This window comes from Microcaecilia unicolor, chromosome 11 (assembly GCF_901765095.1).
Source record: "Microcaecilia unicolor chromosome 11, aMicUni1.1, whole genome shotgun sequence".
NCBI classification, from domain to species: Eukaryota; Metazoa; Chordata; class Amphibia; order Gymnophiona; family Siphonopidae; genus Microcaecilia; species Microcaecilia unicolor.
In genome coordinates this window covers 161134458-161158764 of record NC_044041.1, presented here as the reverse complement: position 1 = coordinate 161158764, position 24307 = coordinate 161134458, and the positions used below count along the sequence as shown (strand labels likewise).

Sequence of the window (24307 nt, the reverse complement as noted above, 5' to 3'; positions counted from 1 at the left end):
GAGAGAGTGGGTATGTCTGTGGGGAGCGAGGGCGGGGAGAGTACTTTTGATGGAAGCAGAAAAGAGAGATTGTGTGCCTGGGGGGAGAGGGAAAGGAAGGGAGAAGTGTGCCTTGGGTAGGGGAGGGAAGAGAGAGTACAGGGGAAAAGGAAAGGGAGACGACTCCTGGTGGGAGGGGGGTTGTGATTGTGAATGCTAGGGACACTGCAGATGCTCTGCTAGTGTCTGTATATTGCATGATAGCAGTTTCCCTGTGAGATGCTGGCATGTGAGGAGCTGTCTTGTAAAGCCACTTCCTCTCTCATATTCTGCTTATTCTGATATTCTTTCAAACTACTTTAAATTCATCTCGCCTGCCTTTCCTCACATTTCCTGCCTGTTTCTTACAATTTCTTTTCCCTTCTCCCCCACTCCTGCTGCTTTGCTCTTCTCTTGGGGCTATGTGCTGTTCAAGCTACAGTTCGGACACTGTGCTATGGGATGATCATGTTCCTGCCACTCTTCATATCATTTTGTCCCATACTTGGTGTTTGGGGGTGCTGTTGTATCCACTGCTGATGCTTCCCTGCAATTTGATAAAATTTGATAAAATTTGATAAAATGCATTCCTCCCCCCCACCCACTGACATTAAAGGGAATGAAATCAAGAATAAAGCAAAACAAACCAAATGACAGAAAAGGACAAATTGAACAAAAGCCACAAAATGGAATGTTTTTTGTGCACATTATTACTTTCTGAGGAAGGGAATGTTCACCCTGGAAGCTATGTTGAATCAGACCAAGGTCCATCAAACCTAGCATCCTTTCACTGGCACTGGCAGTGGCCAGTCCAGCAGATCCCAAAAAGTAGATCTAATTATCATAGCTCACTTCCAGGGATGAAAAATGTGTCTAGCACAAGCTGAAGACATGCACTGTGTAACAAATAGGTTATAGTGAACCATAGCACACTTGTTAGTAAGAGAGGAAGAAAAGACCTCAGCCACTGCAATGAAAGAAACATTCTCAATCTTTCCATTAGCAGTTCTTTTATCTTTCATCTGTCCTCTTAAAAGAAGCCTCTCAATTTTTCAAGTGTTTGTGTTATGAAAATTCAATTAAATATAATCCAAACTTGAAACTTTATTACTGCTAACCCAGAGTCAAAGCGCCTTATATTGAAAAAAAATCAAAGCTTGGCATGAGCACTTATCTGGAAATACCTAACAGGGCTGCTGTTTCACACAGCAGTACTGGCCTCCTCAAGGGTTCATTACTCCAATCATGATGTGTTCAGTCTTCATGCCACTTTTCTAAAACATGAAAGTGGTTAGCTAATGTTCACTTCTTACTAAACAACTTTCTTGCTGTGGAATGTTTACAGCTTTTTTCACTGTGCCCAATCTTCAAAAAATGGCGTTGCATATGTCAGTTTCCAAAAACTCTTATCAAACTGAATGATGCACACATCACATCCTATCAACTGAAAGTGCCGGAAACAGCTGTCAAAACACTGTACGAAAACATTCCCAATCCACTGTCAAATTTAATCCATTGAGTAACATGGTGTGGAGCCTGTGAGTTCACTGCGCTTCTCGTGCTGCAACCTTTTCAGTCAATCCTCTCCACATTTTTGGAGTGGTTCTGTATCGATCACAAAACATTTCAAATCATTAAAACGACGGTGAAATTGTTCATATTGCGATACCAAAGGTTCCTGTATCAGATTTCTCTTCATATTTGATTTGTGCTCCAGCATTCTGATCTTGAATGGGCGTGATGTCATGCCTATATAGAACATAAAACAAGGACATTATACCACATATACAACAAAATCTGTTTTACAATTTGAAAAAGACCTCAAAAAATATTATTCTGCCATCACTTGAATTGAAGAAATCTTTCATCTACCAAGTAATTGCACAAATGCTGCACATCCCTCAGGATGAAGCGTCGGGGGTGGGGGGATACAAGAAGAAGTTATGGATGCTAGACCTAGACTGTATTTGATTGTCACCATATTTTTGATTCAGTTAGTGAGACTAGCCATGAAAAAAATTTCTTCATGTTTGGCACGAAGATGAGTACATCGTAATTGGAGTAAGGAACCCCTAAGGAAGCCAATATTGCTGTGTGAAATTGCGGCCCAATTGGGTGTTTCCAGGTAAGTGCCCGTGCCAAGCTTTGATTTTTTTGAATATAAGGTGCTTTGAATCTGGGTTAGCAGTAATAAAATTTCACGTTTGAATGATGTTTAATTGAATGTGCATAACACAAGGAACACTTTAAAAAAATTGAGAGGTTTTGTTAAGAGGACTGATGAAAGATAAAAGAACTGCTAGTGGAAAGATTGAGAATTTTTCTTTCATTGCAGTGGCTGAGGCTTCTTTTTCCTCTCTTACTAGCAAGTGTGCTGTGGTCCACTATAACCTGTTTGTTACACAGTGATTGTCTTTGGTTTGGTCACATTAGTTGCATTTAGGGTTTTCACTGCAGTTGTGGTTGTGAATGAATAATGTCTCTCCCAAGCCTACCTGGTTAATAAGTTTTTATTGACTTTTCCTCCAGAACTTTGTAGAAAACTGTTTTGAATCCTACTTATGCTACTTACTTTAACCACATCCTTTAGTAACAGATTCTACAGCTTCTTTAAGTGCTAGTTGAAAGAACTTTATGATTTACTATCATTAATGTTAAGGCATCTTCTCTTGTTTTGCATTGTTTTAAAGTTTAAGCAACAACTGTTGCTTATTTAACCTTTGTTCTACCTCACTCACCATTTTATAAAACTTCTATCATATCACCTCTTGGTTATGTTTTATTGAAGCTGAAGGACTCTAACCTGTTTAGCCTTTGTTCAACAAAGATTCATTCCACCCACTTTATCATTTTTGTACCCCTTTCTAAAATATTTTTTTAGTTGCACTAAATCCTTTTTGTGGTGACCAGAATGGCACAATACTCAAGGTGGGGATGCAGCAGGGACCTATACTACTACTACTACTTAACATTTCTAAAGCGCTACTAGGGTTACGCAGCGCTGTACAATTTAACATAGAAGGACAATCCCTGCTCAAAAGAGCTTACAATCTAAAAGACGCGTGAGCAGTCAGACCAATAGGGGCAGTCAAATTGGAGTTCCTGAAAGGTAAGAGTTAGGTGCCGAATGCAGCATTGAAGAGGTGGGCTTTAAGCAAAGACTTGAAGATGGGCAAGGAGGGGGCTTGGCGTAAGGACTCGGGGAGGTTGTTCCAAGCATAGGGTGAGGCGAGGCAGAATGAGCGGAGCCTGGAGTTGGCGGTGGTAGAGAAGGGTAATGAGAGGAGGGATTTGTCCTGTGAACGGAGGTTTCGGGCTGGAACATAAGGGGAGATGAGGGTAGAGAGGAAGTGGGGGGCAGCAGACTGAGTGCATTTGTTAGTAAGAAGGAGAAGCTTGAACTGAATGCGGTATCTGATTGGAAGCCAGTGAAGTGACCTGAGGAGAGGGGTGATATGAGTATATCGGTTCTGGCGGAATATAAGACGTGCAGCAGAGTTCTGAACAGATTGGAGAGGGGTTAGGTGGCTAAGTGGGAGGCCGGTGAGAAGTAAGTTGCAGTAGTCAAGGCAAGAGGTAATGAGAGCGTGGACGAGAGTTCGGGTGGTGTGTTCAGAGAGGAAAGGGCGAATTTTGCTGATGTTAAAGAGGAAGAAGCGACAGGTCTTGGCTGTCTGCTGGATATGCGCAGAGAAAGAGAGGGAGGAGTCAAAGATGACTCCAAGGTTGCGGGCAGATGAGACGGGGAGGATGAGGGTGTTTTCAACTGAGATAGAAAGTGGAGGAAGAGGAGAAGTGGGTTTTGGTGGAAAGACGATGAGCTCGGTCTTGGACATGTTCAGTTTCAGGTGGCGATTGGACATCCAGGCAGCTATGTCGGATAAGCAGGCTGATACCTTAGCCTGGGTCTCAGCGGTGATGTCTGGTGTGGAAAGATACAACTGGGTGTCATCAGCATAGAGATGATATTGGAAACCGTGAGATGAGATCAGGGAGCCCAGGGAAGAGGTATAGATTGAGAAGAGAAGGGGTCCAAGGACAGATCCCTGGGGAACATCAACAGATAGCGGGATAGGGGTGGAGGAGGATCCATGAGAGTGAACTCTGAAGGTGCGGTGGGAGAGATAGGAGGAGAACCAGGAGAGGACAGAGCCCTGGAACCCAAATGAGGACAGTGTGGCAAGAAGTAAATCATGATTGACAGTGTCAAAAGCGGCGGATAGATCGAGGAGGATGAGGATGGAGTAGTGGCCTCTGGATTTGGCAAGGAACAGGTCATTACAGACTTTAGAGAGTGCTGTTTCTGTCGAGTGTAGAGGGCGAAAATCGGATTGAAGTGGATCGAGGATGGCATGAGAGGAGAGAAAGTCGAGGCAGCAGCTGTGAACGGCGCGCTCAAGTATTTTGGAGAGGAAGGGTAGGAGGGAGATGGGGCGGTAGTTGGAGGGACAGGTGGGGTCAAGTGATGGTTTTTTGAGGAGAGGTGTGACTACGGCGTGCTTGAAGGTGTCAGGGACAGGCAGTGGAGAGAGAGAGGTTGAGGATATGACAGATAGAGGGGGTGACAGTATGAGAGATGATGTTAAGTAAGTTGGTGGGGATGGGATCAGAAGAGCAAGTGGTGCATTTCGAGGAGGAAAGAAGGTGAGCGGTTTCCTCCTCGGTGATGTCAGGAAAGGAGGAGAAGGAGGCCTGGGTTGATTGGTTGAGGGAGAGGGTTGAAGGGTGAGGAGGAGGAGATGGCTTGGTAGTGAACTCAAGGTTGATCTTTTGCACCTTGTCGCGGATGTAATCGGCCAGTGATTGAGGAGAGAGCGAGGGGGGGTGGGAGCGGAGGGCACTTTAAGGAGGGAGTTAAGGGTGGCGAAGAGACGACGGGGGTTGGAGCTGAAAGAATTGGTCAACTGGGTGTAATAATCCTGTTTGGCAAGGAATAGGGAGGATTGGAAGGAGGATAGCATGAATTTGTAGTGAAGGAAATCTGAGTGGGTGCGGGATTTCCTCCAGAGGCGTTCAGCCGATCGGGCGCAGGAGCGAAGGTAACGGATGCAAGGGGTCAGCCATGGCTGGGGAATGGTACGCTTAGTGGGACGGGAGGTGGATGGTGCGAGGGTGTCTAGAGCAGAGGAGAGAGTGGCATTGTAGGCGGAGACAGCCTTGTCGACAGACTCGGAGGACATGATGGAGGGGAGGAGATTAGAGATACTAGAGGATAGGGTGGGAGGGTCAATAGCCTGGAGATTCCTGGAGGTAGTGGTTAAAGTTGGACGGGGCTGAGGGGGGGGGGTGAAGAAGTGTGAAGGTGATCAGGTGATGATCCAACAGAGGAAGAGCTGACGCGTGGAAATTGGAGGGAGAGCCGGAAGAGGAGAGGATGAGGTCAAGACAATGGCCGTCTCGGTGAGTAGGGGTGGTGGAGCATAGCTGGAGGTTGAAGGAGAATGTTAGAGTGAGGAACCGAGAAGCGTGAGGGTCGGATTGGTCATCAACGTGTATGTTAAAGTCTCCGAGAATGAGGGATGGAGATGAGGGTTCGAGAAAAACGGAAAGCCAGGCATCAAAGTCGGTAAGGAAGGAAGAGAGGGATTTATTAGGGGGGCGGTAAATGACTACCACTCTGAGTGGCAATGGATAGAATAGCCGGATGAAGGGTGCTTCAAAGGATGAGAAGCAGTGAGACTGTGGTAGGAGGAGGGGTTGGAAACTACAGGAGGGCGAGAGTAGAAGCCCGACGCCTCCACCGCGACCAGCTGGACGGGGAGTGTGGGAGAAGAGATAACCTCCATGGCAAAGGGCCGCAACTGAGGCAGAGTCATCAGGGGAGAGCCAGGTTTCAGTTAGGGCGAGCAGTTGAAGGGAACGAGAGATGAAGAGATCATGGGTGAAGGGCAGTTTGTTGCAGACCGAGTGGGCATTCCACAGGGCACATGAGAAGGGGAGGGAAGAGGGGGGAAGGAGGGGAATAGGGAGGAGATTGGAGACCTCATGGAATCATTTGCATGGATAGGGGGAGGACAGGTGAGGGGGGCCTGGGTTAGGATTAATGTCTCCCGCGGATAGCAAGAGGAGGAGCAAAAGAGTGCGGAGGAGGGTGGGGGAGGTCGGGCGACGAAGACGGGATGCACGTAGGAGGAATGGTGATGGGTTAATGGCAGGAAGGAGGTGTTGAAGGTTAGAGCTAGGAAGGAGGAGGGGGACAAGAGAGATGGTGAGGTGGTGAGGGATGGGGGTGAATAGGGTATTGCCGTAGCGAGTAGGACGGGAGGGGGCATGGGGGGGGCAATGATTTCCAGCAGTAGACAGCGGTAGAGGGAGGGGAAAAAGATTAGGAAGGGACAGGGCAAGGAAGAGAATGTGGACAGGGGTCATAAGTAGTGATTGAGGGGTGACAGGTGTATGTGTAGTGACAGGGGGTAGGCGGGCTGGAACAAGCTGGTGCAGATGGACAGAAACGAGCAGAGGGAATTGATGGAATTGATGGACTGGAGAGCAGGTAAGTCAGTGGCTGACAAGTTAGCAGGCAAGTAAGTCAATGGCTGACAAGCTATTTAACAAGCAATTGATGGAATTGATGGACTGGAGAGCAGGTAAGTCAATGGCTGACAAGCTAGCAGGTGGGCTGGAACAAGCTGGTGCAGATGGACAGGGACGAGCTGGGAGAAGCTGGATCCGACGGACTGCGGCAAGCTGGAGTAGGTAGCTGATCAAGCGGGCTGGAGCAAGCTGGTGCAGATGGACTGGAGCGAGCAGGGAGAAGCTGGGAGACGCTGAATCTGACGTACTGCGGCAGGCTGGAGCAGGTAGCTGATCAGGCGGGCTGGAACAAGCTGGTGCAAATGGACTGGAACAAGCAGGGAGGAGCTGGGAGAAGCTGGATCCGATGGACTGCGGCAAGCTGGGGCAGATAGCTGATCAGGCGGGGTGGAGCATGCTGGTGCAGATGGACTGGAACGAACGGGGAGAAGGTGGGAGAGGCTGGATTCGATCGACTGCGGCAAGCTGGAGCTGGTAGCAGGCAGGGAGAGGCTGAACGAGCTGGATCAGGTGGGCTGGAACAAGCTGGAGCAGATGATTGGGACAGGCAGGGATAAGCTGGATCCGACGGACTGGGACAAGCCAGAGCAGGTAGCTGGAACAGGCTGGAACAAGCAGGGAGAGGCTGGATTAGGTGGACAGGAACAAGCTGGATCAGGCTGGCACTGCTGAAGCAGAAGGACTGGAGCAAACAGGGGAAGCTGAGCAGGCGGGTTAGAATGAGCTGGATCAGGCGGGCTGGAAGAAGCTGGAGTGGATGGACTAGGACGAGCTGGATGAGCTGGGTCAGGCAGGCTGGAACAGGCTGGAGCAGATGGCTGGAACAAATAGGGAGAGGCTGGATCCGACGGACTGCGGCTGGAACAAGCAGGGAGAAGCTGGATCCGATGGACTGCAGTAGCTGGAACAAGCAGGGAGAGGCAGGAGCAGGTAGCTGGAACAAACAGGGAGAAGCTGGATCCGACGGACTGCGGCTGGGCGAGCTGGGCGGCAGGACTGGAGCGAGCTGGAGCTGGCTGGATCAGGTGGACTGGAACAAGATGGGCAGCAGGGCTGAAACACGCTGGAACAAGCTGGGTCAGGTGGGCTGGAACAGAGGAGAGCTGAGTGGCAGGACCGGGACACGCAGGAGAAGACGGACTGGAGCGATCTGGAGCAGGGTTTGCTGATGAAGAGCCTTTCTGAGTGGCCAGAACTTAAGCAAACCAGTGAAGGCATCAACCAAGCCACTGGAATCCAGATGATTTGTGGCAGAAAACTTCAATCCCTTTGTCTTGGCAGTCAAAGGAGATCCGTTCCACCATGTTAGTTCACTGTCTGTACCTGGACGAGTGGTGCTGGCCGGCGATGGAGTCCCCCAGTCGGGTGCTTCAGGCGCCGCCACGCGAGTAGGGTCGCGTCCGCGTGTCGGGTTGATGGGTCAGGGGTGCCAAGCCAAGGCGGGCCTCACAAGCCGTCGGTAGGCGATCCGCGTCCAGTGTCGGAGGCCGCTGGCGGGCTCACTCTTTTCACCACTGTGACTCGACTCCCGGGCAATTCCTGCCGGGGGGGGGGCGCAACGGCGGTGCGAGGGTTCCTGGGATCGGCAAGGCTGAGGCCTGGTCAACCAGGGCATCCACTCGAAAGGATCCCTCTCGGGTTGTTCTGCCGGGGAGCAGGCCGTCGGACCGTGAGTTTCCGGAGTCAGTGAGAAGATACAGAGGCATAATGATATTCTCAGTTTTGTTCTCCATCCCTTTTTGAACAATCTCTAATATTTGCTTTTTAAGCAGCCGTCACATTACTGGGCTGAAGATTTCCACATATTGTCTATAATGACTCCAAGATCTTTTCTTGAGTGGGAACTTCTAACTCAGAACCCAACATTTTATACCAGTAGTTGGGATTACTTTGTCCTATGTGCATCACTTCGCACTTGTCCATATTATATTTCATCTGTCATTTAAATGCCCAGTCTGTAGGTGTGTGCATGGCCACAAAAGTTTGGTTAGTCTTTGTTTTAAATGGGGCTTTTTGCAATTTCATGGTTTTCGCACACTGGAGGGAGTATATCAAAAGAATGTCCAACTCTGAATTGGGACGTCCTACTCATAACGTCCAAAACAAAAATCCATCATACAGCCATTTTTGAACAGAAAAAAGGTCACTATTTCCTGTTCAAAAATATGTGAGAAGGACATTCTTGTGTGGAAAATAACAAAAATGAACAGCCATTTTCCAAAATGAAATGTTCAAAATATGCATGCCAAAAAAGCAGGCATAAAAACGTCTGTATGGCATCATTTGTACAAAAATGGCCCCATAGATGTCCCTGCAGAGCAGTGCAGTGGACTTTAAACAATGGAACCCAGGTAGGAATCCCATCTTCATTTTTGTATATGTTACTGAGTCCCGGGGCATTTTGCACTACTGTGCAATGCAGAGTTTGCGCAGAATGCCCCATCTCTGCAGACTGTGCAGAATTTTGTGCAGTCTGCTTTTTGGCTGCCTACCTTCACACTCACTGGCTTCAGCATGGCAAGAGGAGACGCTGCTCAGCAGCACTTCAGGTTGCTTCCTGCTCCTTTGGTCCCCAGTAGTTGTTGCCGTGGGGTTGCACAGAGGCCCACACAGCTCAAAGGAACAGTTGGGCCTGGGAAGACAGAGGAACAGGAAGCAGCCCAATATGCTGCTGGGCAGCTCCTCCTGCCACGCTAAAGTGGTTGAGGGTGCAGGGATGGAGTGAGGGACCTCAAGCATAAGGAAGGGGAAGGGCCTGTAAAAAAGATGATGGACATACATCTTCAAAGGTTAAAAAGGCTTTTATTCTTGCCACCTTAAAACATTACCTGATGTGGCTACATTTCGCCTCCATAGAGAGACCCTAATAGTTGAGAACCCCTGATGTAGCTTCTAGGGAGGCGAAACGTGGCCACGTCAGGTAATGTTTTAAAGTGGCAAGAATAAAAGCCTTTTCAACCTTTAAAGACATGTGTTCTGCTATTGTGGACTGTGTTGTTTTTCTGCAGAACTCTGGTTCCTCTTCTGGATTTTCTTCCTAAAAAGATGGATGAGGCATGTGTGTGTGCGCACAAGGAGGAGGTTGGAAAAGGTGGATGGAGTGAGTTGGGGAGGCTGGAAAAGATGAATGGAGTAAGTGGGGGGGGGGGGCTGGAAAAGGTTTATGTGCTATGAAAATGGGGTAGAGGTCTGTAGGAATGTGCATGGGAAACTGCGGTGATGGTGGAGGGGAGAGTATTTCACACCTAGGGGGAGATGCCAGCCCTTTCAATGGGGCAATTCTGCACAGTAAAATTGCAAATAAGCAGAATTGTGCAGAATTTTCAATTTCTTTTGCACGGAATTCCCCTGGAATACTATGTTATTAAGAGCACTCCAGGAACAGATAAAAAACCTACTGTACCTAAAGGTACACCACTACAACAGCCATCACGCTTGCAGATGTCTTATAAATTTGGGTACAGGTAAGTATTTCTATGTGCCAGGAGCACTCACATATTTGTACAGAAATAAGAGTTAAAGTGGGAGTTACACCTGGGTCCTGTTGTTCAAAGTCCACTGCACTGACCACTAGGCTACTCTTTACACTTGCTTGCTGCTCTATTAGGAATGGCCATAATACCTAAGGCTATTATAGAGTCTGATATGTACTGTCACTTTTACTTCTTAGGGGAGTGGGAGGAGGTCAGTAACCACTGGAAGATGAAGGAGGGATCATGCCTTCATCCCTCTAGTGGTCAGTTAATCGGGGCATTTTTTTTAAAACCCAGGAAGTGATTGAAACAGGTTTAGATAAAAACGTCTTTCTTTTTTGCCTTAGACATTTCTTTGCGTTCCATTATCTATGAAAGATGTCCTAATTTTGGGCCCGCCCAAGTCCTACCTAAAACACACCTCCATCACACACCATTGCTATTTAGACAAACTGCAGTGTAAAATGTCCAAATTCTGCCTTTTGAAAATCGTGATTTGGATGTTTTTGGTAGATGGACTTTTTTTGGCCATTTTGAGACTTCCATCTGCTTCGAAAATGAGTGCTATAGTGCATGCACAAGAATTTTTGCATGTATACATTGATTGCACAAGCGTTAATTGTAGGTATGTGCACATACAAGTGATTTGCATGAATACAAACCAAATGTGTGCTTGCAACTGCATACCTCTACCTGTCTTCTAGTTTCACAAGATCCTTCTGCAATTCCCTTGCAATCCTTTGCCATTTTTTCTAATTTTTAAAAAGGTTTCCAGAGGTGAACTATGAAAGTATAGACCGGTAAGTCTGATGTCGGGGTGCCAGACTATTATAAAGAACAAAATTACTGAACATATATATACGTCTGTAAAATTAAAGGCAGTGTTCTCTGGGAGTGCTTCTGATGTCTTGGAGGTGTTGGGCAGATCGGGGAACCTTCTATCATATTTGGTGGTCATGCAGAAAAGTACAACATTTTTGATCTGCAGTTGTATATTTGATATCACGGGGTTTGGGTACTACCTTTATGCTGGATCCAGGGCTTTGTCTGTTGGGATTGATTGGGGAACAGAAGGGGTCTTAAATAGCAAACCAGATTTGAGAGAATGTGTTTAGCAGCTGCTAAGTGTGAAATTGCTGTGCATTGGAAACAGCTGTGAGGCCTACAGTGCATGCCTGGCTTCTGAGACTTGAGGGTTGTTAGTGACCTGGAAAAACTGACAGATAAGCATCAAGGTTGTTATGATCCTACACATGAGGAATGGACCCAATTATAAGATCTTTTTTCAGCAGGGGACACTTTGGATTGAGGGTAGAGGGACTCAATGCTTGGAGTCTACTGAAGGAACAACAGTGGGCTCTACAGCACTGTGGGAATTCTGGTTGAGTTGGGGGAGGATTTTGTTTGGGGGGAGGGGGACTTTGATAACTTTAACTATTGCTACCTATCTGGTGGTCAGCTTTTTGTAGTTATTATTGTATGGGGTTGCAACTGTATTTACATAGTAACATAGTAGATGACGGCAGAAAAAGACCTGCGCGGTCCATCCAGTCTGCCCAACAAGATAAACTCACATGTGCTACTTGATTTGTACCTGTCCTTTTCCGGGCACAGACCGTATATGTCTGCCCAGCACTATCCCCGCCTCCCAACCACCAGCCCCGCCTCCCACCACCGGTTCTGGCACAGACCATATAAGTCTGCCCAGCACTATCCCCGCCTCCAAACCACCAGTCCCACCTCCCACCATCGGCTCTGGCACAGACCGTATAAGTCTGCCCAGCACCATCTCCATCTCCCGCCACTGGCTTTGCCACCCAATCTCGTCTAAGCTCCTTAGGATCCATTCCTTCTGAGCAGAATTCCTTTATGTTTATCCCACGCATTTTTGAATTCCGTTACCGTTTTCAATTCCACCACCTCCTGCGGGAGGGCATTCCAAGCATCCACTACTCTCTCTGTGAAAAAATACTTCCTGACATTTTTCTTGAGTCTGTCCCCCCTTCAATCTCATTTCATGTTCGCTAGTTCTACTGCCTCCCCCTCTCCGGAAAAGGTTTGTTTGCAGATTAATACCTTTCAAATATTTGAACGTCTGTATCATATCACCCCTGTTTCTCCTTTCCTCCAGAGTGTACATGTTCAGGTCCGCAAGTCTCTCCTCATACATCTTGTAACGCAAATCCCATACCATTCTCGTAGCTTTTCTTTGCACTGCTTCAATTCTTTTTACATCCTTAACAAGATACGGCCTCCAGAACTGAACACAATACTCCAGGTGGGGCCCCACCAACGACTTATACAGGGCATCAACACCCCCTTTTCTCTGCTGGTCACACCTCTCTCTATACAGCCTAACAACCTTCTAGCTAGGGCCACCGCCTTGTCACACTGTTTCGTCACCTTCAAATCCTCAGATACTATCGCCCCAAGATCCCTCTCCCCATCCTTACCTATCAGACTCTCCCGCCTAACACATATGTTTCCCGTGGATTTCTACTCCCTAACTGCATCACTTTGCATTTCTTCGCATTGAATTTTAATTGCCAAACCTTAGACCATTCTTCTAGCTTCCGTAGGTCCTTTTTCATGTTTTCCACTCCCTCCGGGGTGTCCACTCTGTTACAGGTCTTAGTATCATCCGCAAATAGGCAAACTTTACCTTCTAACTCTTCGGCAATGTCACTCACAAATATATTGAACAGAATCGGCCCCAGCACAGATCCTTGAGGCACTCCACTACTCACCTTTCGCTCCTCCGAGCGAATTCCATTCACCACCACCCTCTGGTGTCTGTCCATCAACCAGTTCCTAATCCAGTTCACCACTTTGGGTCCTATCTTCAGCCCATCCAGTTTATTTAAGAGCCTCCTGTGGGGAACCGTGTCAAAAGCTTTGCTGAAATCTAAGTAGATTACGTCCATAGCTCATCCCTGATTCAATTCTCCTGTCACCCAATCAAAGAATTCAATGAGGTTCGTTTGGCATGATTCCCTTTGGTAAAACCATGTTGTCTCGGATCTTGCAACTTATTGGCTTCCAGGAAATTCACTATCCTTTCCTTCAGCATTGCTTCCATTACTTTTCCAATAACTGAAGTGAGGCTTACCGGCCTGTAGTTTCCAGCTTCTTCCCTATCACCACTTTTGTGAAGAGGTACCACATCCGCCGATCTCCAATCCCTCGGAACCTCTCCTGTCTCCAAGGATTTATTAAACAAATCTTTAAGAGGACCCGCCAGAACCTCTCTGAGCTCCCTCAATATCTAGGATGGATCCCATCCAGTCCCATGGCTTTGTCCACCTTTAGCTTTTCAAGTTGTTCATTCACACTCTCTTCCGTGAACGGTGCTCTATCCACTTCATCTCATTGTACTTTTTGCAGTCCATCGCGGTCCTTCTCCAGGATTTTCTTCTGTGAAAACAGAACAGAAGTATCTATTTAGCAAATTTGCTTTTTCTTCATCATTATCCACATAGCGGTTCGCAGTATCTTTTAGTCTCACAATTCCCTTTTTAGTCATTCTCCTTTCACTAATATACCTGAAGAAAATTTTGCCACCCCTCCTTACATTTCTAGCCATTTGTTCTTCCGTTTGCGCTTTCGCCAGACGTATCTCTCTCTTGGCTTCTTTCAGTTTCATCCGGTATTCCTCCTCGTGCCCCTTTTCTTGAGTTTTTTTTGTATTTCTGGAACGCCAACTCTTTAGCCTTTATTTTCTCAGCCACTTGCTTGGAGAACCATATCGGTTTCCTTTTTCTCTTGCTTTTATTTACTTTCCTTACATAAAGGTTCGTGGCCCTATTTATAGCTTCTTTCAGCCTGGACCACTGTCCTTCCATTTCTTGTATTTCCTCCCACATTAAATTTCTAATAAATATTTAGAGAAGAAAAAAAAGTTAATGCAGCAGGATTTTAAAAAGATTTGGACAAATTCCTGGAAGAAAAGTCCATAAACCATTTGTTAAGATGAACTTGGGGAAAATCCACTGCTTATTTTTGGCATAAGCAACATGGAATCTATTTTACTCTTTTAGGATCCTGCCAGGTGCTTGTGGTTTAGGTGTCATTGTAGACAATATGCTTATATCTTCTGTCAAATGTGCAGCGGCGGTGGCCAAAAAAGCAAGCAGGATGCTAGGAATTATTAGGAAAGGGATGGCAAATAAGATTGAGAATACTATAATGCCTCTATCGCTCCATGGTGCGACCTCACCTTGAGAATTGCAAAAAAGAGCAACCAAAATGATAAAGGGGATGGAACTCCTCTCATATGAGGAAAGGCTAAAGAAGTTATGGCTCTTCAGCTTGGAAAAGAAACAGCTGAGGGGGAGATATGATTGAGGTCTAAAAAACCCCGAATGGTATAGAACGAGTAGAAGTGAATTGATTTTTTTTTTTTTTACCCTTTCAAAAACTACAAAGATTAGGGGACTGTCAAGGAAGTTACATGGAAGTACTTTTAAAGCAAATAGGAGGAAATATTTTCTCAACTAATAGTTAAGTTCTGGAACACTTTGCCAGAGAATGTAGTAACAGCGGTTAGCGTTTCTGGGTTTAGATAAGTTCATGGAGGAAAAGTCCATAGTCTGCTATTGAGACAGACATGGGGGAAGCCACTGCTTGCCCTGGGTTTGGTTGCATGCAATGTTGCTACTATTTGGGCTTCTATCAGATACTTGTGACCTGACTTGGCCACTGTTGGAAACAGGATACTGGACTTGCTGGACCTTCGGCCTGTCCCAGTATGGCAAATGCATATGTGCCTATGTTTTAATGATGGAATAATTTTGTGTCAATAAATTTGATCACCTCACTCATCCCTCCTATCTCCAGATCATTAATATGTTAAATAGGTCGCAATATAGACCCTTGGGGCACTCTAATATTGACCCTGTTCAATCTGGATAACTGACCATTTAGTCCTACTCTCTGTTTTTCTTTTTTTTTTTTTTACCCAGATTGGGGCATTGCCTTCTATTCCGTGACTCTTTAACTTCTTTAAAAAATCTCTCACAAAGGACTTTCCTTTGACAAACATCTGAAAATCCAAATACATTCACATCAGCTGGCTCACCATTATCCATTTGATTGTTTACACTTTCAAAAGAATCTAATAAATTGGTAAGATGAGGCTTGCTTTTGTTAAACTCATTCTGACTCATTCCCATTAAGCTGTGTCAATCTATACGATTAGTAAATTGCTGGTCAATATTCAGTCAGCAGTTTTAAGCACTGCTACCACTAGCTAAATTAGACCTAGTTATTTAATGCCAGACCATGTATGAGCACTGGAATTGAATAGCTGAGAATATTTGGGTTATGTGCTGGCTGCCACACAAGACATTTGTATAGTCCTGAACCCCCCCCCCCCCTTCCAGTTCCAATCCTCTGCCATATGTCCCCCTATCTGATTCCTCTCTCCTACTGAGGAAACCCCTGATCTGATACCCTCTCCAACTCAAATCCTCCCCTTTCCAAACAAACCCCCAATAAGAACCTCCCTTTTCGATACCCCCTACACAACTGAACCTCTGAGAACCTCCGAGACTTAGCTTGGGACCATCTGCGGTAGTCTAGTGAGAGGGGGCAGGAGTAGTCCTCTTCTGCACCTGTCTCATCTGGCTCTGAGTCCAAAATGCTGCCCATTGACCCTGGTGTTGATCTTGGGGTACTACTGCTAGGGGGTCAGCCTTTGATATAAGGGCAATTTGCCAGATAGGGCAGGAGTAAAAGGGGTCTGTTTCTGCCCTATTTCTGCTAGAACCTTCAGATGGCCCCTGGTTAAGTTTTGGGAGTTTGTGGGAGGTCAAAGTGAGACTGCATTGGTGGGGGGGGGGGAGTTCTGAGAGGGCATTGGATCAGAAAGGGGAGATTTCTGTGTTCAGGGGTCAAATTGGAAAAGGGGGTTCCTGAGTGGGTGGGGGACTCTGAAAAGTGAGATTCTGAGTTGGGAAGGGGATCAGATTGGGAGGGTTCTTGTGTGTCTGTCTGTGTGTGTGTGTGTGGGGGGGGGGTCAAATCAGAAAGGGGAGGTTTATGAGAAGGGAAGGGGATTGGATTAGGGGGTTCCTGAGTATCTATGTGTGTGGGGAATCGCATGGTGGGGAGGGTCTATGGTAGAGGATTGAAATTGGGAAGAGAGTGTGGGGGATTGGTGAGACCAAGGGAAGGATTGGATCAATGATCTGGTGACTGCGACCTGGAAGTTATGCAGTTGCCAGCCAAATTCAGAGCTTGCAGCTGCATAGCTAAGCAACCAATGTTCTGTCCTCTGACAGCCGCACACTAGTTTATAATGTGATCCTAAATATGTGTAATGCCTTTACTGTTGTTCTCATTTCTAAGGACTATCATTGCTGCAGTTCTCGCTGCAAAGATATGTGAGCAATGCATTGTGTGTAATGTAGTTCGCAGGTAAATGCAGCCAAACTTGCCTGTCTATATAAAACTGTTACCATTGGTTGCGCTGCTCCTTGACCGCTCTCTCTCCTCAGCCAAGCTTGGCTCCTTTGTCTACCGCTATCATTTCCCTGGTCATTCTTACTATCTCTGTCCTAAGAGGTCAGCCAGGAATGAGCCTTCCCTCCAACCAAGGGCCGTCCTCTAGCACCTTCCTTGCCACCCGGTGGACAGGCTCTGTTCTTATTGTCCTTACCTGCTTCCTCCCAGAGCCATTGTGAGGCTTTTGACCTCCTTCTCCCTTTCGCCATGAGGCATTCACCATCTTGCTACAGACATGAGGCATTCACCATCTTGCTTCAGACAGCACTGTCCTGCTGAAACTCCATGCAACAAACTTGGTTTTTACCTTGAAAATATCTTCTCCCTAATGAGATATTGCACATTCCAGTTAGGGCCGCCAGAGACTGGGCCAGGCCCGGGACAAGGCCGACCCCAGGGCGCCCCCCCCCACCCGAGGTTTCTGTGGGCCACCCGCCACCGGTCCGGGCCCTCCCTCCACCCCTGGGCCCTCTGCATTGAACTCACAGGGCCTCACCTTCGAAAAAGCAGAACAGCAGCAGCAGATCACTCCCTTCGGGCCTCCTTCCATCCCTGTGTCCCGCCCTCCAGCGGACGTTACGTCAGGCGAGGGCAGGACACGGAGGGAAGGAGTGGTCTTGCCGCTGCTTGCTGCGCTTTGGTGGAGGCACTTTAAGTTTAATAAATCACAATACCTGGTAGTGGGGGTTCACTCAATGGATATAGTCTGTAATTATAGTCCCACATATCTAGTAAGACGAGGTGTATGTTTTAAATGTAGGCATTTTTTGTTTAATATGGAGGAAAACAGCCTCAAAGTACCAAGGTCTCTGTCCCTTTTGGTACTAAAATCAATCCCGTTTGCCAATTTCTCGATCTATACAGGGATTTGATATTCATCATAGCTGAAAAAACCTCCTTGATTTCTGTGTACATAGCAGTACGAATCTGTTTAGTACTGCATGCACACAGGAATCAAGGAGGTGGCTTATCACATTATTACACCACCTTGAGATCCTCAGATATTATCACCACAAAGTTTCGGTCTTGGTATGTGCATATCAACCTCTTGCCCCATTTGCATACAGTTCCTTTGGAATTCTGCACCTGAGTGCATCACACTGCACTTCTCATTAAATCTTAACTGCAAAGTGTTCTTCTAATTTTTGAACCTCATTTCTTATGTTGTCTACTCCCTCTGGTGTGTCCGTGTTGCAGATCTTTGTGTCATCTGCAAAAAGGCAAACTTTTCCTTCTAACCCTTCAGCAATATCACTCCATAAGAAATCCAGTGTATCAAACAATTTTAAGCCAAGGAGCTGTCAGAAATTTTTTTATTAGCTAAGAGTATGAGATAGTTTATACAAGGTAAGGCAGATCTAAAATAACTTGGTCATCTTACTTAGAGCTCTAGAAGCCAGTGCAAGGTGCATAAATAAGATGAAATATCTATCTATCTAAAGAGCAGACATAGCATTTTGGATCAGTTGTAAGACTTTTAATGAAGAATCTGGCAAACCCAACTAACCTGAACCTACACTCTTCTGAAAATCAATACCCGTAAATGTCTATTTATCTAGGTAAATGGGCAATTTGAACATTTTGAACCTTCCCTGCAGGTAAGTATAAGTATATGTTGATGTACTTTGAGCTATTTGGCTATCAGGATCTATTGCTATGACTACAGCCCCCCCCCCCACCCCCCCCCAAGAAGGCTGCTTCCTATACAATTGTCTGCTAAAAGCCAGCCCTGCTTCTCCTGGCCTAACCTGGCCCTCCTTCCTCTTCTGGCTGCAGCTTCCTTGCCTGTCTTTCTCTGCCTCTCTCATGGCCAAAATCTGTGCAATAATGTAGAAGTCTGTGCAGGGTGCGAACTTCTGCACTGAATTTACCCAGGTGTACACAATAGGGAAATATTTCATGTCATTTCAAATAAATGCTCCAAACATTTCTCTTGTTTGTGTCATATTTTCCTCTGTGTCATAAATAGTGCACACTCTTCACAACAGTGCAGACTTGTGGAAAGTGTGCACTACTAAAGATACTGATTCCAAAAATAATAAATTAAAAAGAGAACAAAACAAAAATTCCTGTTAATGACCTGGGTAACTAAACAAAATGAAAATTTGTGGGGTGCACACCCTTGGTAAAGAGGTAGACAGCATCCAAAGTACAAAATTATTTATTTATTTTATTTTTTATTGCATTTGTATCCCACATTTTCCCACCTCTTTGCAGGCTCAATGTGGCTTACAATACATCATGAATAGTAGAAATCTATAAGAAAATAGATAATTAGTAGTACAGAGGGTATTGGGTAACATTGTAATGATAGAAACATGATGGTAATGTAACAAGCAGATATTATAAGATAGATAGATAGATAGATATTATAAAATAGGTTGAAACCACTCCTAGGAAGGACTTTTACATGCTGCCTGGCTTGCTATCTTGGTTCCATTGGGTCTGTTAACACTACATATGAAAACAAAACAAAGAGAAAAACATCTACATCCTCTGTGCTTCTTTGTGGTTCTGCTGTTGCTGCAGTAGTCTGTTTCACTGCCTGCCCTGTATACGCTTGTGACTCAGAACATAAGCCAACTAGTGGAAAAAAGCACAGAGGGCCTTCAAGAACAGGTTAGTGTTGAAATATGGCTTTGTTGAGAGAACCGACATGGTCTGCATTTCGGCAAACTGCCTGCGTCAGGGGTCTTGATAGTAGACAATTATCATCAACTATGTTCCAATGAGTCAAATACAAAAAAACAAGTCATAAAAACTTATCAGAAACACAGCAGCGTATATACAAAGCAGATTACGCCATTTTTATTAGTTGGTGCATGCTAATCTGCTTTGTACATATGCTGCTATTTCTGAAAAATTTTTTTGATTGGCTTTTTCTATTTAACTCATTGAATCATAGCAGATGATAATTGACTACTATCAAGACCCCTGTGTTGGGTCGCTCAATAAAGCCATATTTCGCCACTAACCTGTTCGTGAAGGCCCTCTGTGCTTTTTTCCACTAGTTGGCTTGCTTGTTATGCTCTGATTCCCTCTCTTCTGTCTACTAAGACCATAAGAATTTGCTAGACTCTGTCAGACAGATTTTCTATCTAGTCCAGTATCCTGTCTCCAACAGTGCCCAATCTAGGTCACAAGTACCTGGCAGAATCCCAAGATAGCAAGATTCCATGCTACCAAGCCCAGTGGCTTTCCCCCGTGTCTACCTTAATAGCAGCATAAGGACTTTTCCTCCAGGAATTTGAATCTTTTTTTAAACCCATATACAGCTACATGCTGTTACTACATCCTCTGGCATCGAGTTCCAGAGCTTAACTATTCATTGACTGAAAATATTTTCTCCTATTCATTTTAAAAGTATTACCTTTTAACTCCATGGAGTGTCCTCTAGTCTGTACTTTTTTGAAAGAGTAAACAATCAATTCACATTTACCTTTTCTACTCCACTCAGGAATTTGTAGACCTCTATCATATCCCATCTCAGCCATCTCTTCTCCAAGCTGAAGAGCCCTAGCCCTCTTTAGCCTTTCCTCATACGATAGGCGTTCCATCCCTTAATCATTTTGGTTGTTCTTCTTTGAACCTTTTCTAATGATATTATATCTTTTTTGAGCTACAGTGACCAGAATTGCACACAATACTCAAGGTGAGATTATGCCATGGAGCAATACAACAACATTGTAATTCCTAATATTTTGTTTGCTTTTTTGGCTGCTGCTACATTCTGAGCAGCATGCTACCACTGTCCTGCTGTATGGTGAAATCAGCCATCCTACCACTAGGGTATTTTATCCCCAAAAAGAAAACAAAAGACCAGAATAAAAAGAAAATATGTTTTCCTCTCTCTAGCGCTAGTGTTTTGGGCTGTTCAGGTCATTGTTTGTGGTGCTCTATGCCACTTTTGGTGTCTTGGCCTGTTCATGTCACTGCATGGAGCAGCAGTTTGTTCCATAATGGCAGTATATGACTGCTTTGTGCTTCCAAGAATGCACTGGGGTAAGCTGCACAGAGCAGTGGTTACAATCCTAAACAGCAATAGTACATTATATTGGCATCCGAGAAGCTGTAGGGTAAATGTGCATTGAGTGGTGGATATAAGCAAAAGTGGTTCAACAGCACTGACATTGAAGAAGATTGGGGCAATCTAAATGGAGGGACTATGGTTGCAGTCCCCCACATGGGGAGGCAGGATTATTTTCCCCACAGCAGTACTACTGTATTTATCATTTCTATAATTTTTGTTTTTTGTTTTTGTATCCCACATTTTCTCACCCATTTGCAGGCTCAATGTGGCTTACATATTACCGTTAGTGGCACAAGCCGATTCCGTCTGAACATGCTAGTAGACATACACAACACTGGCCATATACACATAGGGGCTGATATTCAGTCTGCAGACGGTAGCTGGGCTGCCTTCCGCTGTCAGCACTTGAGACCAGATATTCAATGTTGGGATGTTTCCAGTGACCAGCATTGAAGATCTGGCTTATTTTTTGGCCAATTCCAACTTAACCGGCCAAGCCGATATTCAGCACTGGCTGGTTAAGTTTGAACCGGCCAAAGATATTCCAGGTATGACGTGGCTATACTTGCCTGCCAATCTTGGCTGGTGGTGCACTGAAACTCAGCAGACGGTTATATTGTGTGATATAACCGGCTATCCGCTAGGTGCTATCTGGCAATATTTCAGCAGAAGCCAGCCAGGTATCGACCACTAAATATTACTGGATAGCCAGATAAGTACCATTTAACTGACCAGGTGCCGTTCTTGGCCAGTTAAATGGTTTTGAATATTGGCCGGATCAGAGATGATCCCTACTCCACAGAGCTTACAATCTAAGAAAGACAAACAGGACAAATAAGGGATTAAGGAGTTTCATTTTGGAAAATGATTAAAATAGAAACAAGGGAGTTAATATTCAACCATGAGCTGAACTAACCCTGGTTATTCAATGCTGGGGCCTGTTCGGAGGTTAACCAGGCACCTGCCGATATTCAGCTATTTTGCTGTCCTATCTTTGTGCAGTTACTTAGCTGATTAGTGGACTGAAAATTGCCACTAGCTAAGGTTTCTGTTCTGCCCCAACCACGCCTCAGGACCACCCACAAACTAGGTGGATAGAGGGAATGTTCAGCGCACTATCCGGTTAAGTGTGGTTGAATATCCGATAGTCCTGCACAAGCGATTTAAACAGCCAAGAGCCTCTCCTGGCCATTTAAATCGCTTTGAATATTGACTCCCAATGTGTGTGAAATCAGAGGAATAAGGGGTTAAGATTAAAAGTAGCCTCAATAATGTACCAACTCAGGAAGTCTGTACCAGGTGTATGGCAAAACATCATTAACTGAGGGACTGTAGGAACGATAGCAAAACTTGATAACAAGAGGGGAAGGGGAAGCCTTGGTCTTGCCTTAGAAAGCTGGAAAGGGAAAGACATTAAATGGCCCACTAACAGCAGTGGTAGAGGCCATCAGTATGGTAGATTTTGAGCGTGCTTGGGACAGATATGGCAGGAAATGGGTTAAGAGGATAAGTAAAACCTTGAGGAGATAAGGATTTGATGTTGGCTTGCAGAAGGGATTTTATGTACAGACTAGATAGGCCATTATAGTTCTGTTGTCATTTCCTATGTTACCATGTTACCTTTCCTCTAACCTCATTAATACTCTCTCCCTTCTCCTTGCAGCTGATGCTGGCCACACTTCTTCCTACTTCTGCAATGACCCTCAGCCTGACTCCTAACCCCCTGCTGGAGTCTGTGGTGCCTATTTTGAATAGCAGCACTGCTTGCTCCCAGGAGCATGCCCGTTGTGGAATTGACTTCCAGTATGGCCAGGTGCCCATTGCTTGCCTATATGGTGTAGTGTTCATCCTGGGTCTGGTTACCAATACCCTGACCCTATGGCCCACCATGCTGCAGGTGCAGCAAAGGAAGAATGTCCTGGGCATCTATCTGCTGAATCTGGCCATCTGTGACCTGCTCTATATCTTCACACTACCCTTGTGGATCTTCTATGTCCTCAAAAGCCACATCTGGACACTAGGAGGGCCTGTCTGCTACCTGGTGGCTTTTATCTTCTACTCCAACATGTATATCAGCGTCCTCTTACTGTGCTGTATCTCCCTGGATCGCTACCTAGCAGTTGTGTATCCTGTCCGCGTCGCTGGCCATACGCAGCCGCAAGACAGCAGCTTTGTCAGTGGCTTGGTCACCCTGCTGGTGTTCACTTTCCATCTGGGCGTGTCTGTGAGAGCTGGGAAGCAAGAAAATGCCACCTGTTATGATGGGTATCCACTGCAGGGCAGCATCGCCTCCTTTAACTACTTCCGTTTCACAACAGGCTTCCTGCTGCCACTACTGGTCCTGACTTTTTCTTATCTGAGGATTTTCCACGGTGTAAACCAAAGCAGCACACTTAGCAGCCAGAAGAAAAATAAGGTCAAGCGTCTGTCTTTTGCCATTATAGGTATATTCCTGCTCTGCTTTGCTCCGTACCACCTCCTGTTACTGGTCCGCACAGCTGTATTCTCTCACATGGGCCCCTGCTCCAGCTGTGCTTTTGAGCAGAAAGTCCATGTTATCTTCTCTGTGTCCCTGGCTGTGTCCAGTCTGAACAGTGCTCTAGACCCTGTTCTTTATGTGCTGGTCACTGACAGTATAAAAGAGGACCTCAGGAAGGCTTTTGGCTGCCAAGGGGCTGGGAGTCCAAATACCATGGCACAAGTGCAAACTTCAATGCCAGTCTTACAGTCTGTCAGTTTGCAACTATTGTAACCACGAATCATAGCACCTGGAAAACACAGTGAGGCTGGAGCCCAGAGGCCCAGAACTACTTGAACTGGAAATGTAAGGGCCCAGAACTTCTTGAACTGGAAATGCAAGTCTCAAGCTCCAGAAACCAGAAGTAGAGAGACAAGAAGTCTGGGGTGGCCAGAGTTCAGCATTGTCACAACCTCTCACTCCAGGCCTTTCCACTGCCCCATCAGGAAGAACCAAGGAGGTTTAATTGATAGGAGATAGTGGGATCCTACTTGGCTCATTATCTAGCCTGAAGCCAGTACGCGGAGCTTGCCGCCATACTGAGTCATCCAAAACAATAACAACTGCTTATTAGAAATAAGGACTGCCTATGTGTGGCTTGGCATAGACCAGTGGAGGAGTAGCCTAGGGGTTAGTGCAGTGGACTTTGATCCTGGGGAACTGAGTTCTATTTCCACTGCAGCTCCTTGTGACTCTGGGCAAGCCACTTAACCCTCCATTGCCCCTGGTACAAAATAAGTACCTGAATATATGTAAACCACTTTGAATGTAGTTGTAAAAAAAAAACAAAACCTCAGAAAGGTGGTATATCAAGTCCCATTTCCCTTCCCTTCTCCTCCCTTCCCCTTCCCCAATAGTTTGCTTTGCTTTGAGTGTTATCAACATGGCTGCAAATTCAACTTGTCTTGTGCCACGGTCTCCTGTCAATTAAACCCCCTTGGTCAAAACTATGCCACCCTTTTCAAATGAGTTTTCTACTTAAAAAATTAATTTCCAGTTTAAAATACTACTTGGTACAAATTCAGAAGCTAATGTACATCATGACCTCCCAGAAATTCTAACCAAGAATTTCTTCTGTTACACATGTATGGAATAAAATATGAGAAACTTATATTGGCACTATTCAGCTGTCTTCTTCCTTTGGGTGGCTCTAGGCACTGCTGTCTCCTCCCAAGAGATCTCGCTTCAGTTGTTCATGCTGTGTTCATAATTTGGGACTTAGGAGTGCAC

General features: G+C 45.7%; 1 protein-coding gene across 2 annotated transcripts in view; it reads left to right on the top strand.

Moving 5' to 3' along the window:
* The window catches only part of LOC115480231 (probable G-protein coupled receptor 132), a 103309-nt gene extending 79618 nt beyond the window's left edge, over positions 1-23691 (top strand). For both annotated transcript variants that reach the window (XM_030218751.1, XM_030218750.1), the window contains exon 4: positions 22223-23691. In XM_030218751.1, the coding sequence (XP_030074611.1) occupies positions 22226-23311 (1086 nt within the window). In that variant the 5' untranslated portion in view covers positions 22223-22225 and the 3' untranslated portion in view covers positions 23312-23691. The remainder of the gene's footprint in view (positions 1-22222) is intronic.
* Positions 23692-24307: the final 616 nt, after the last annotated feature.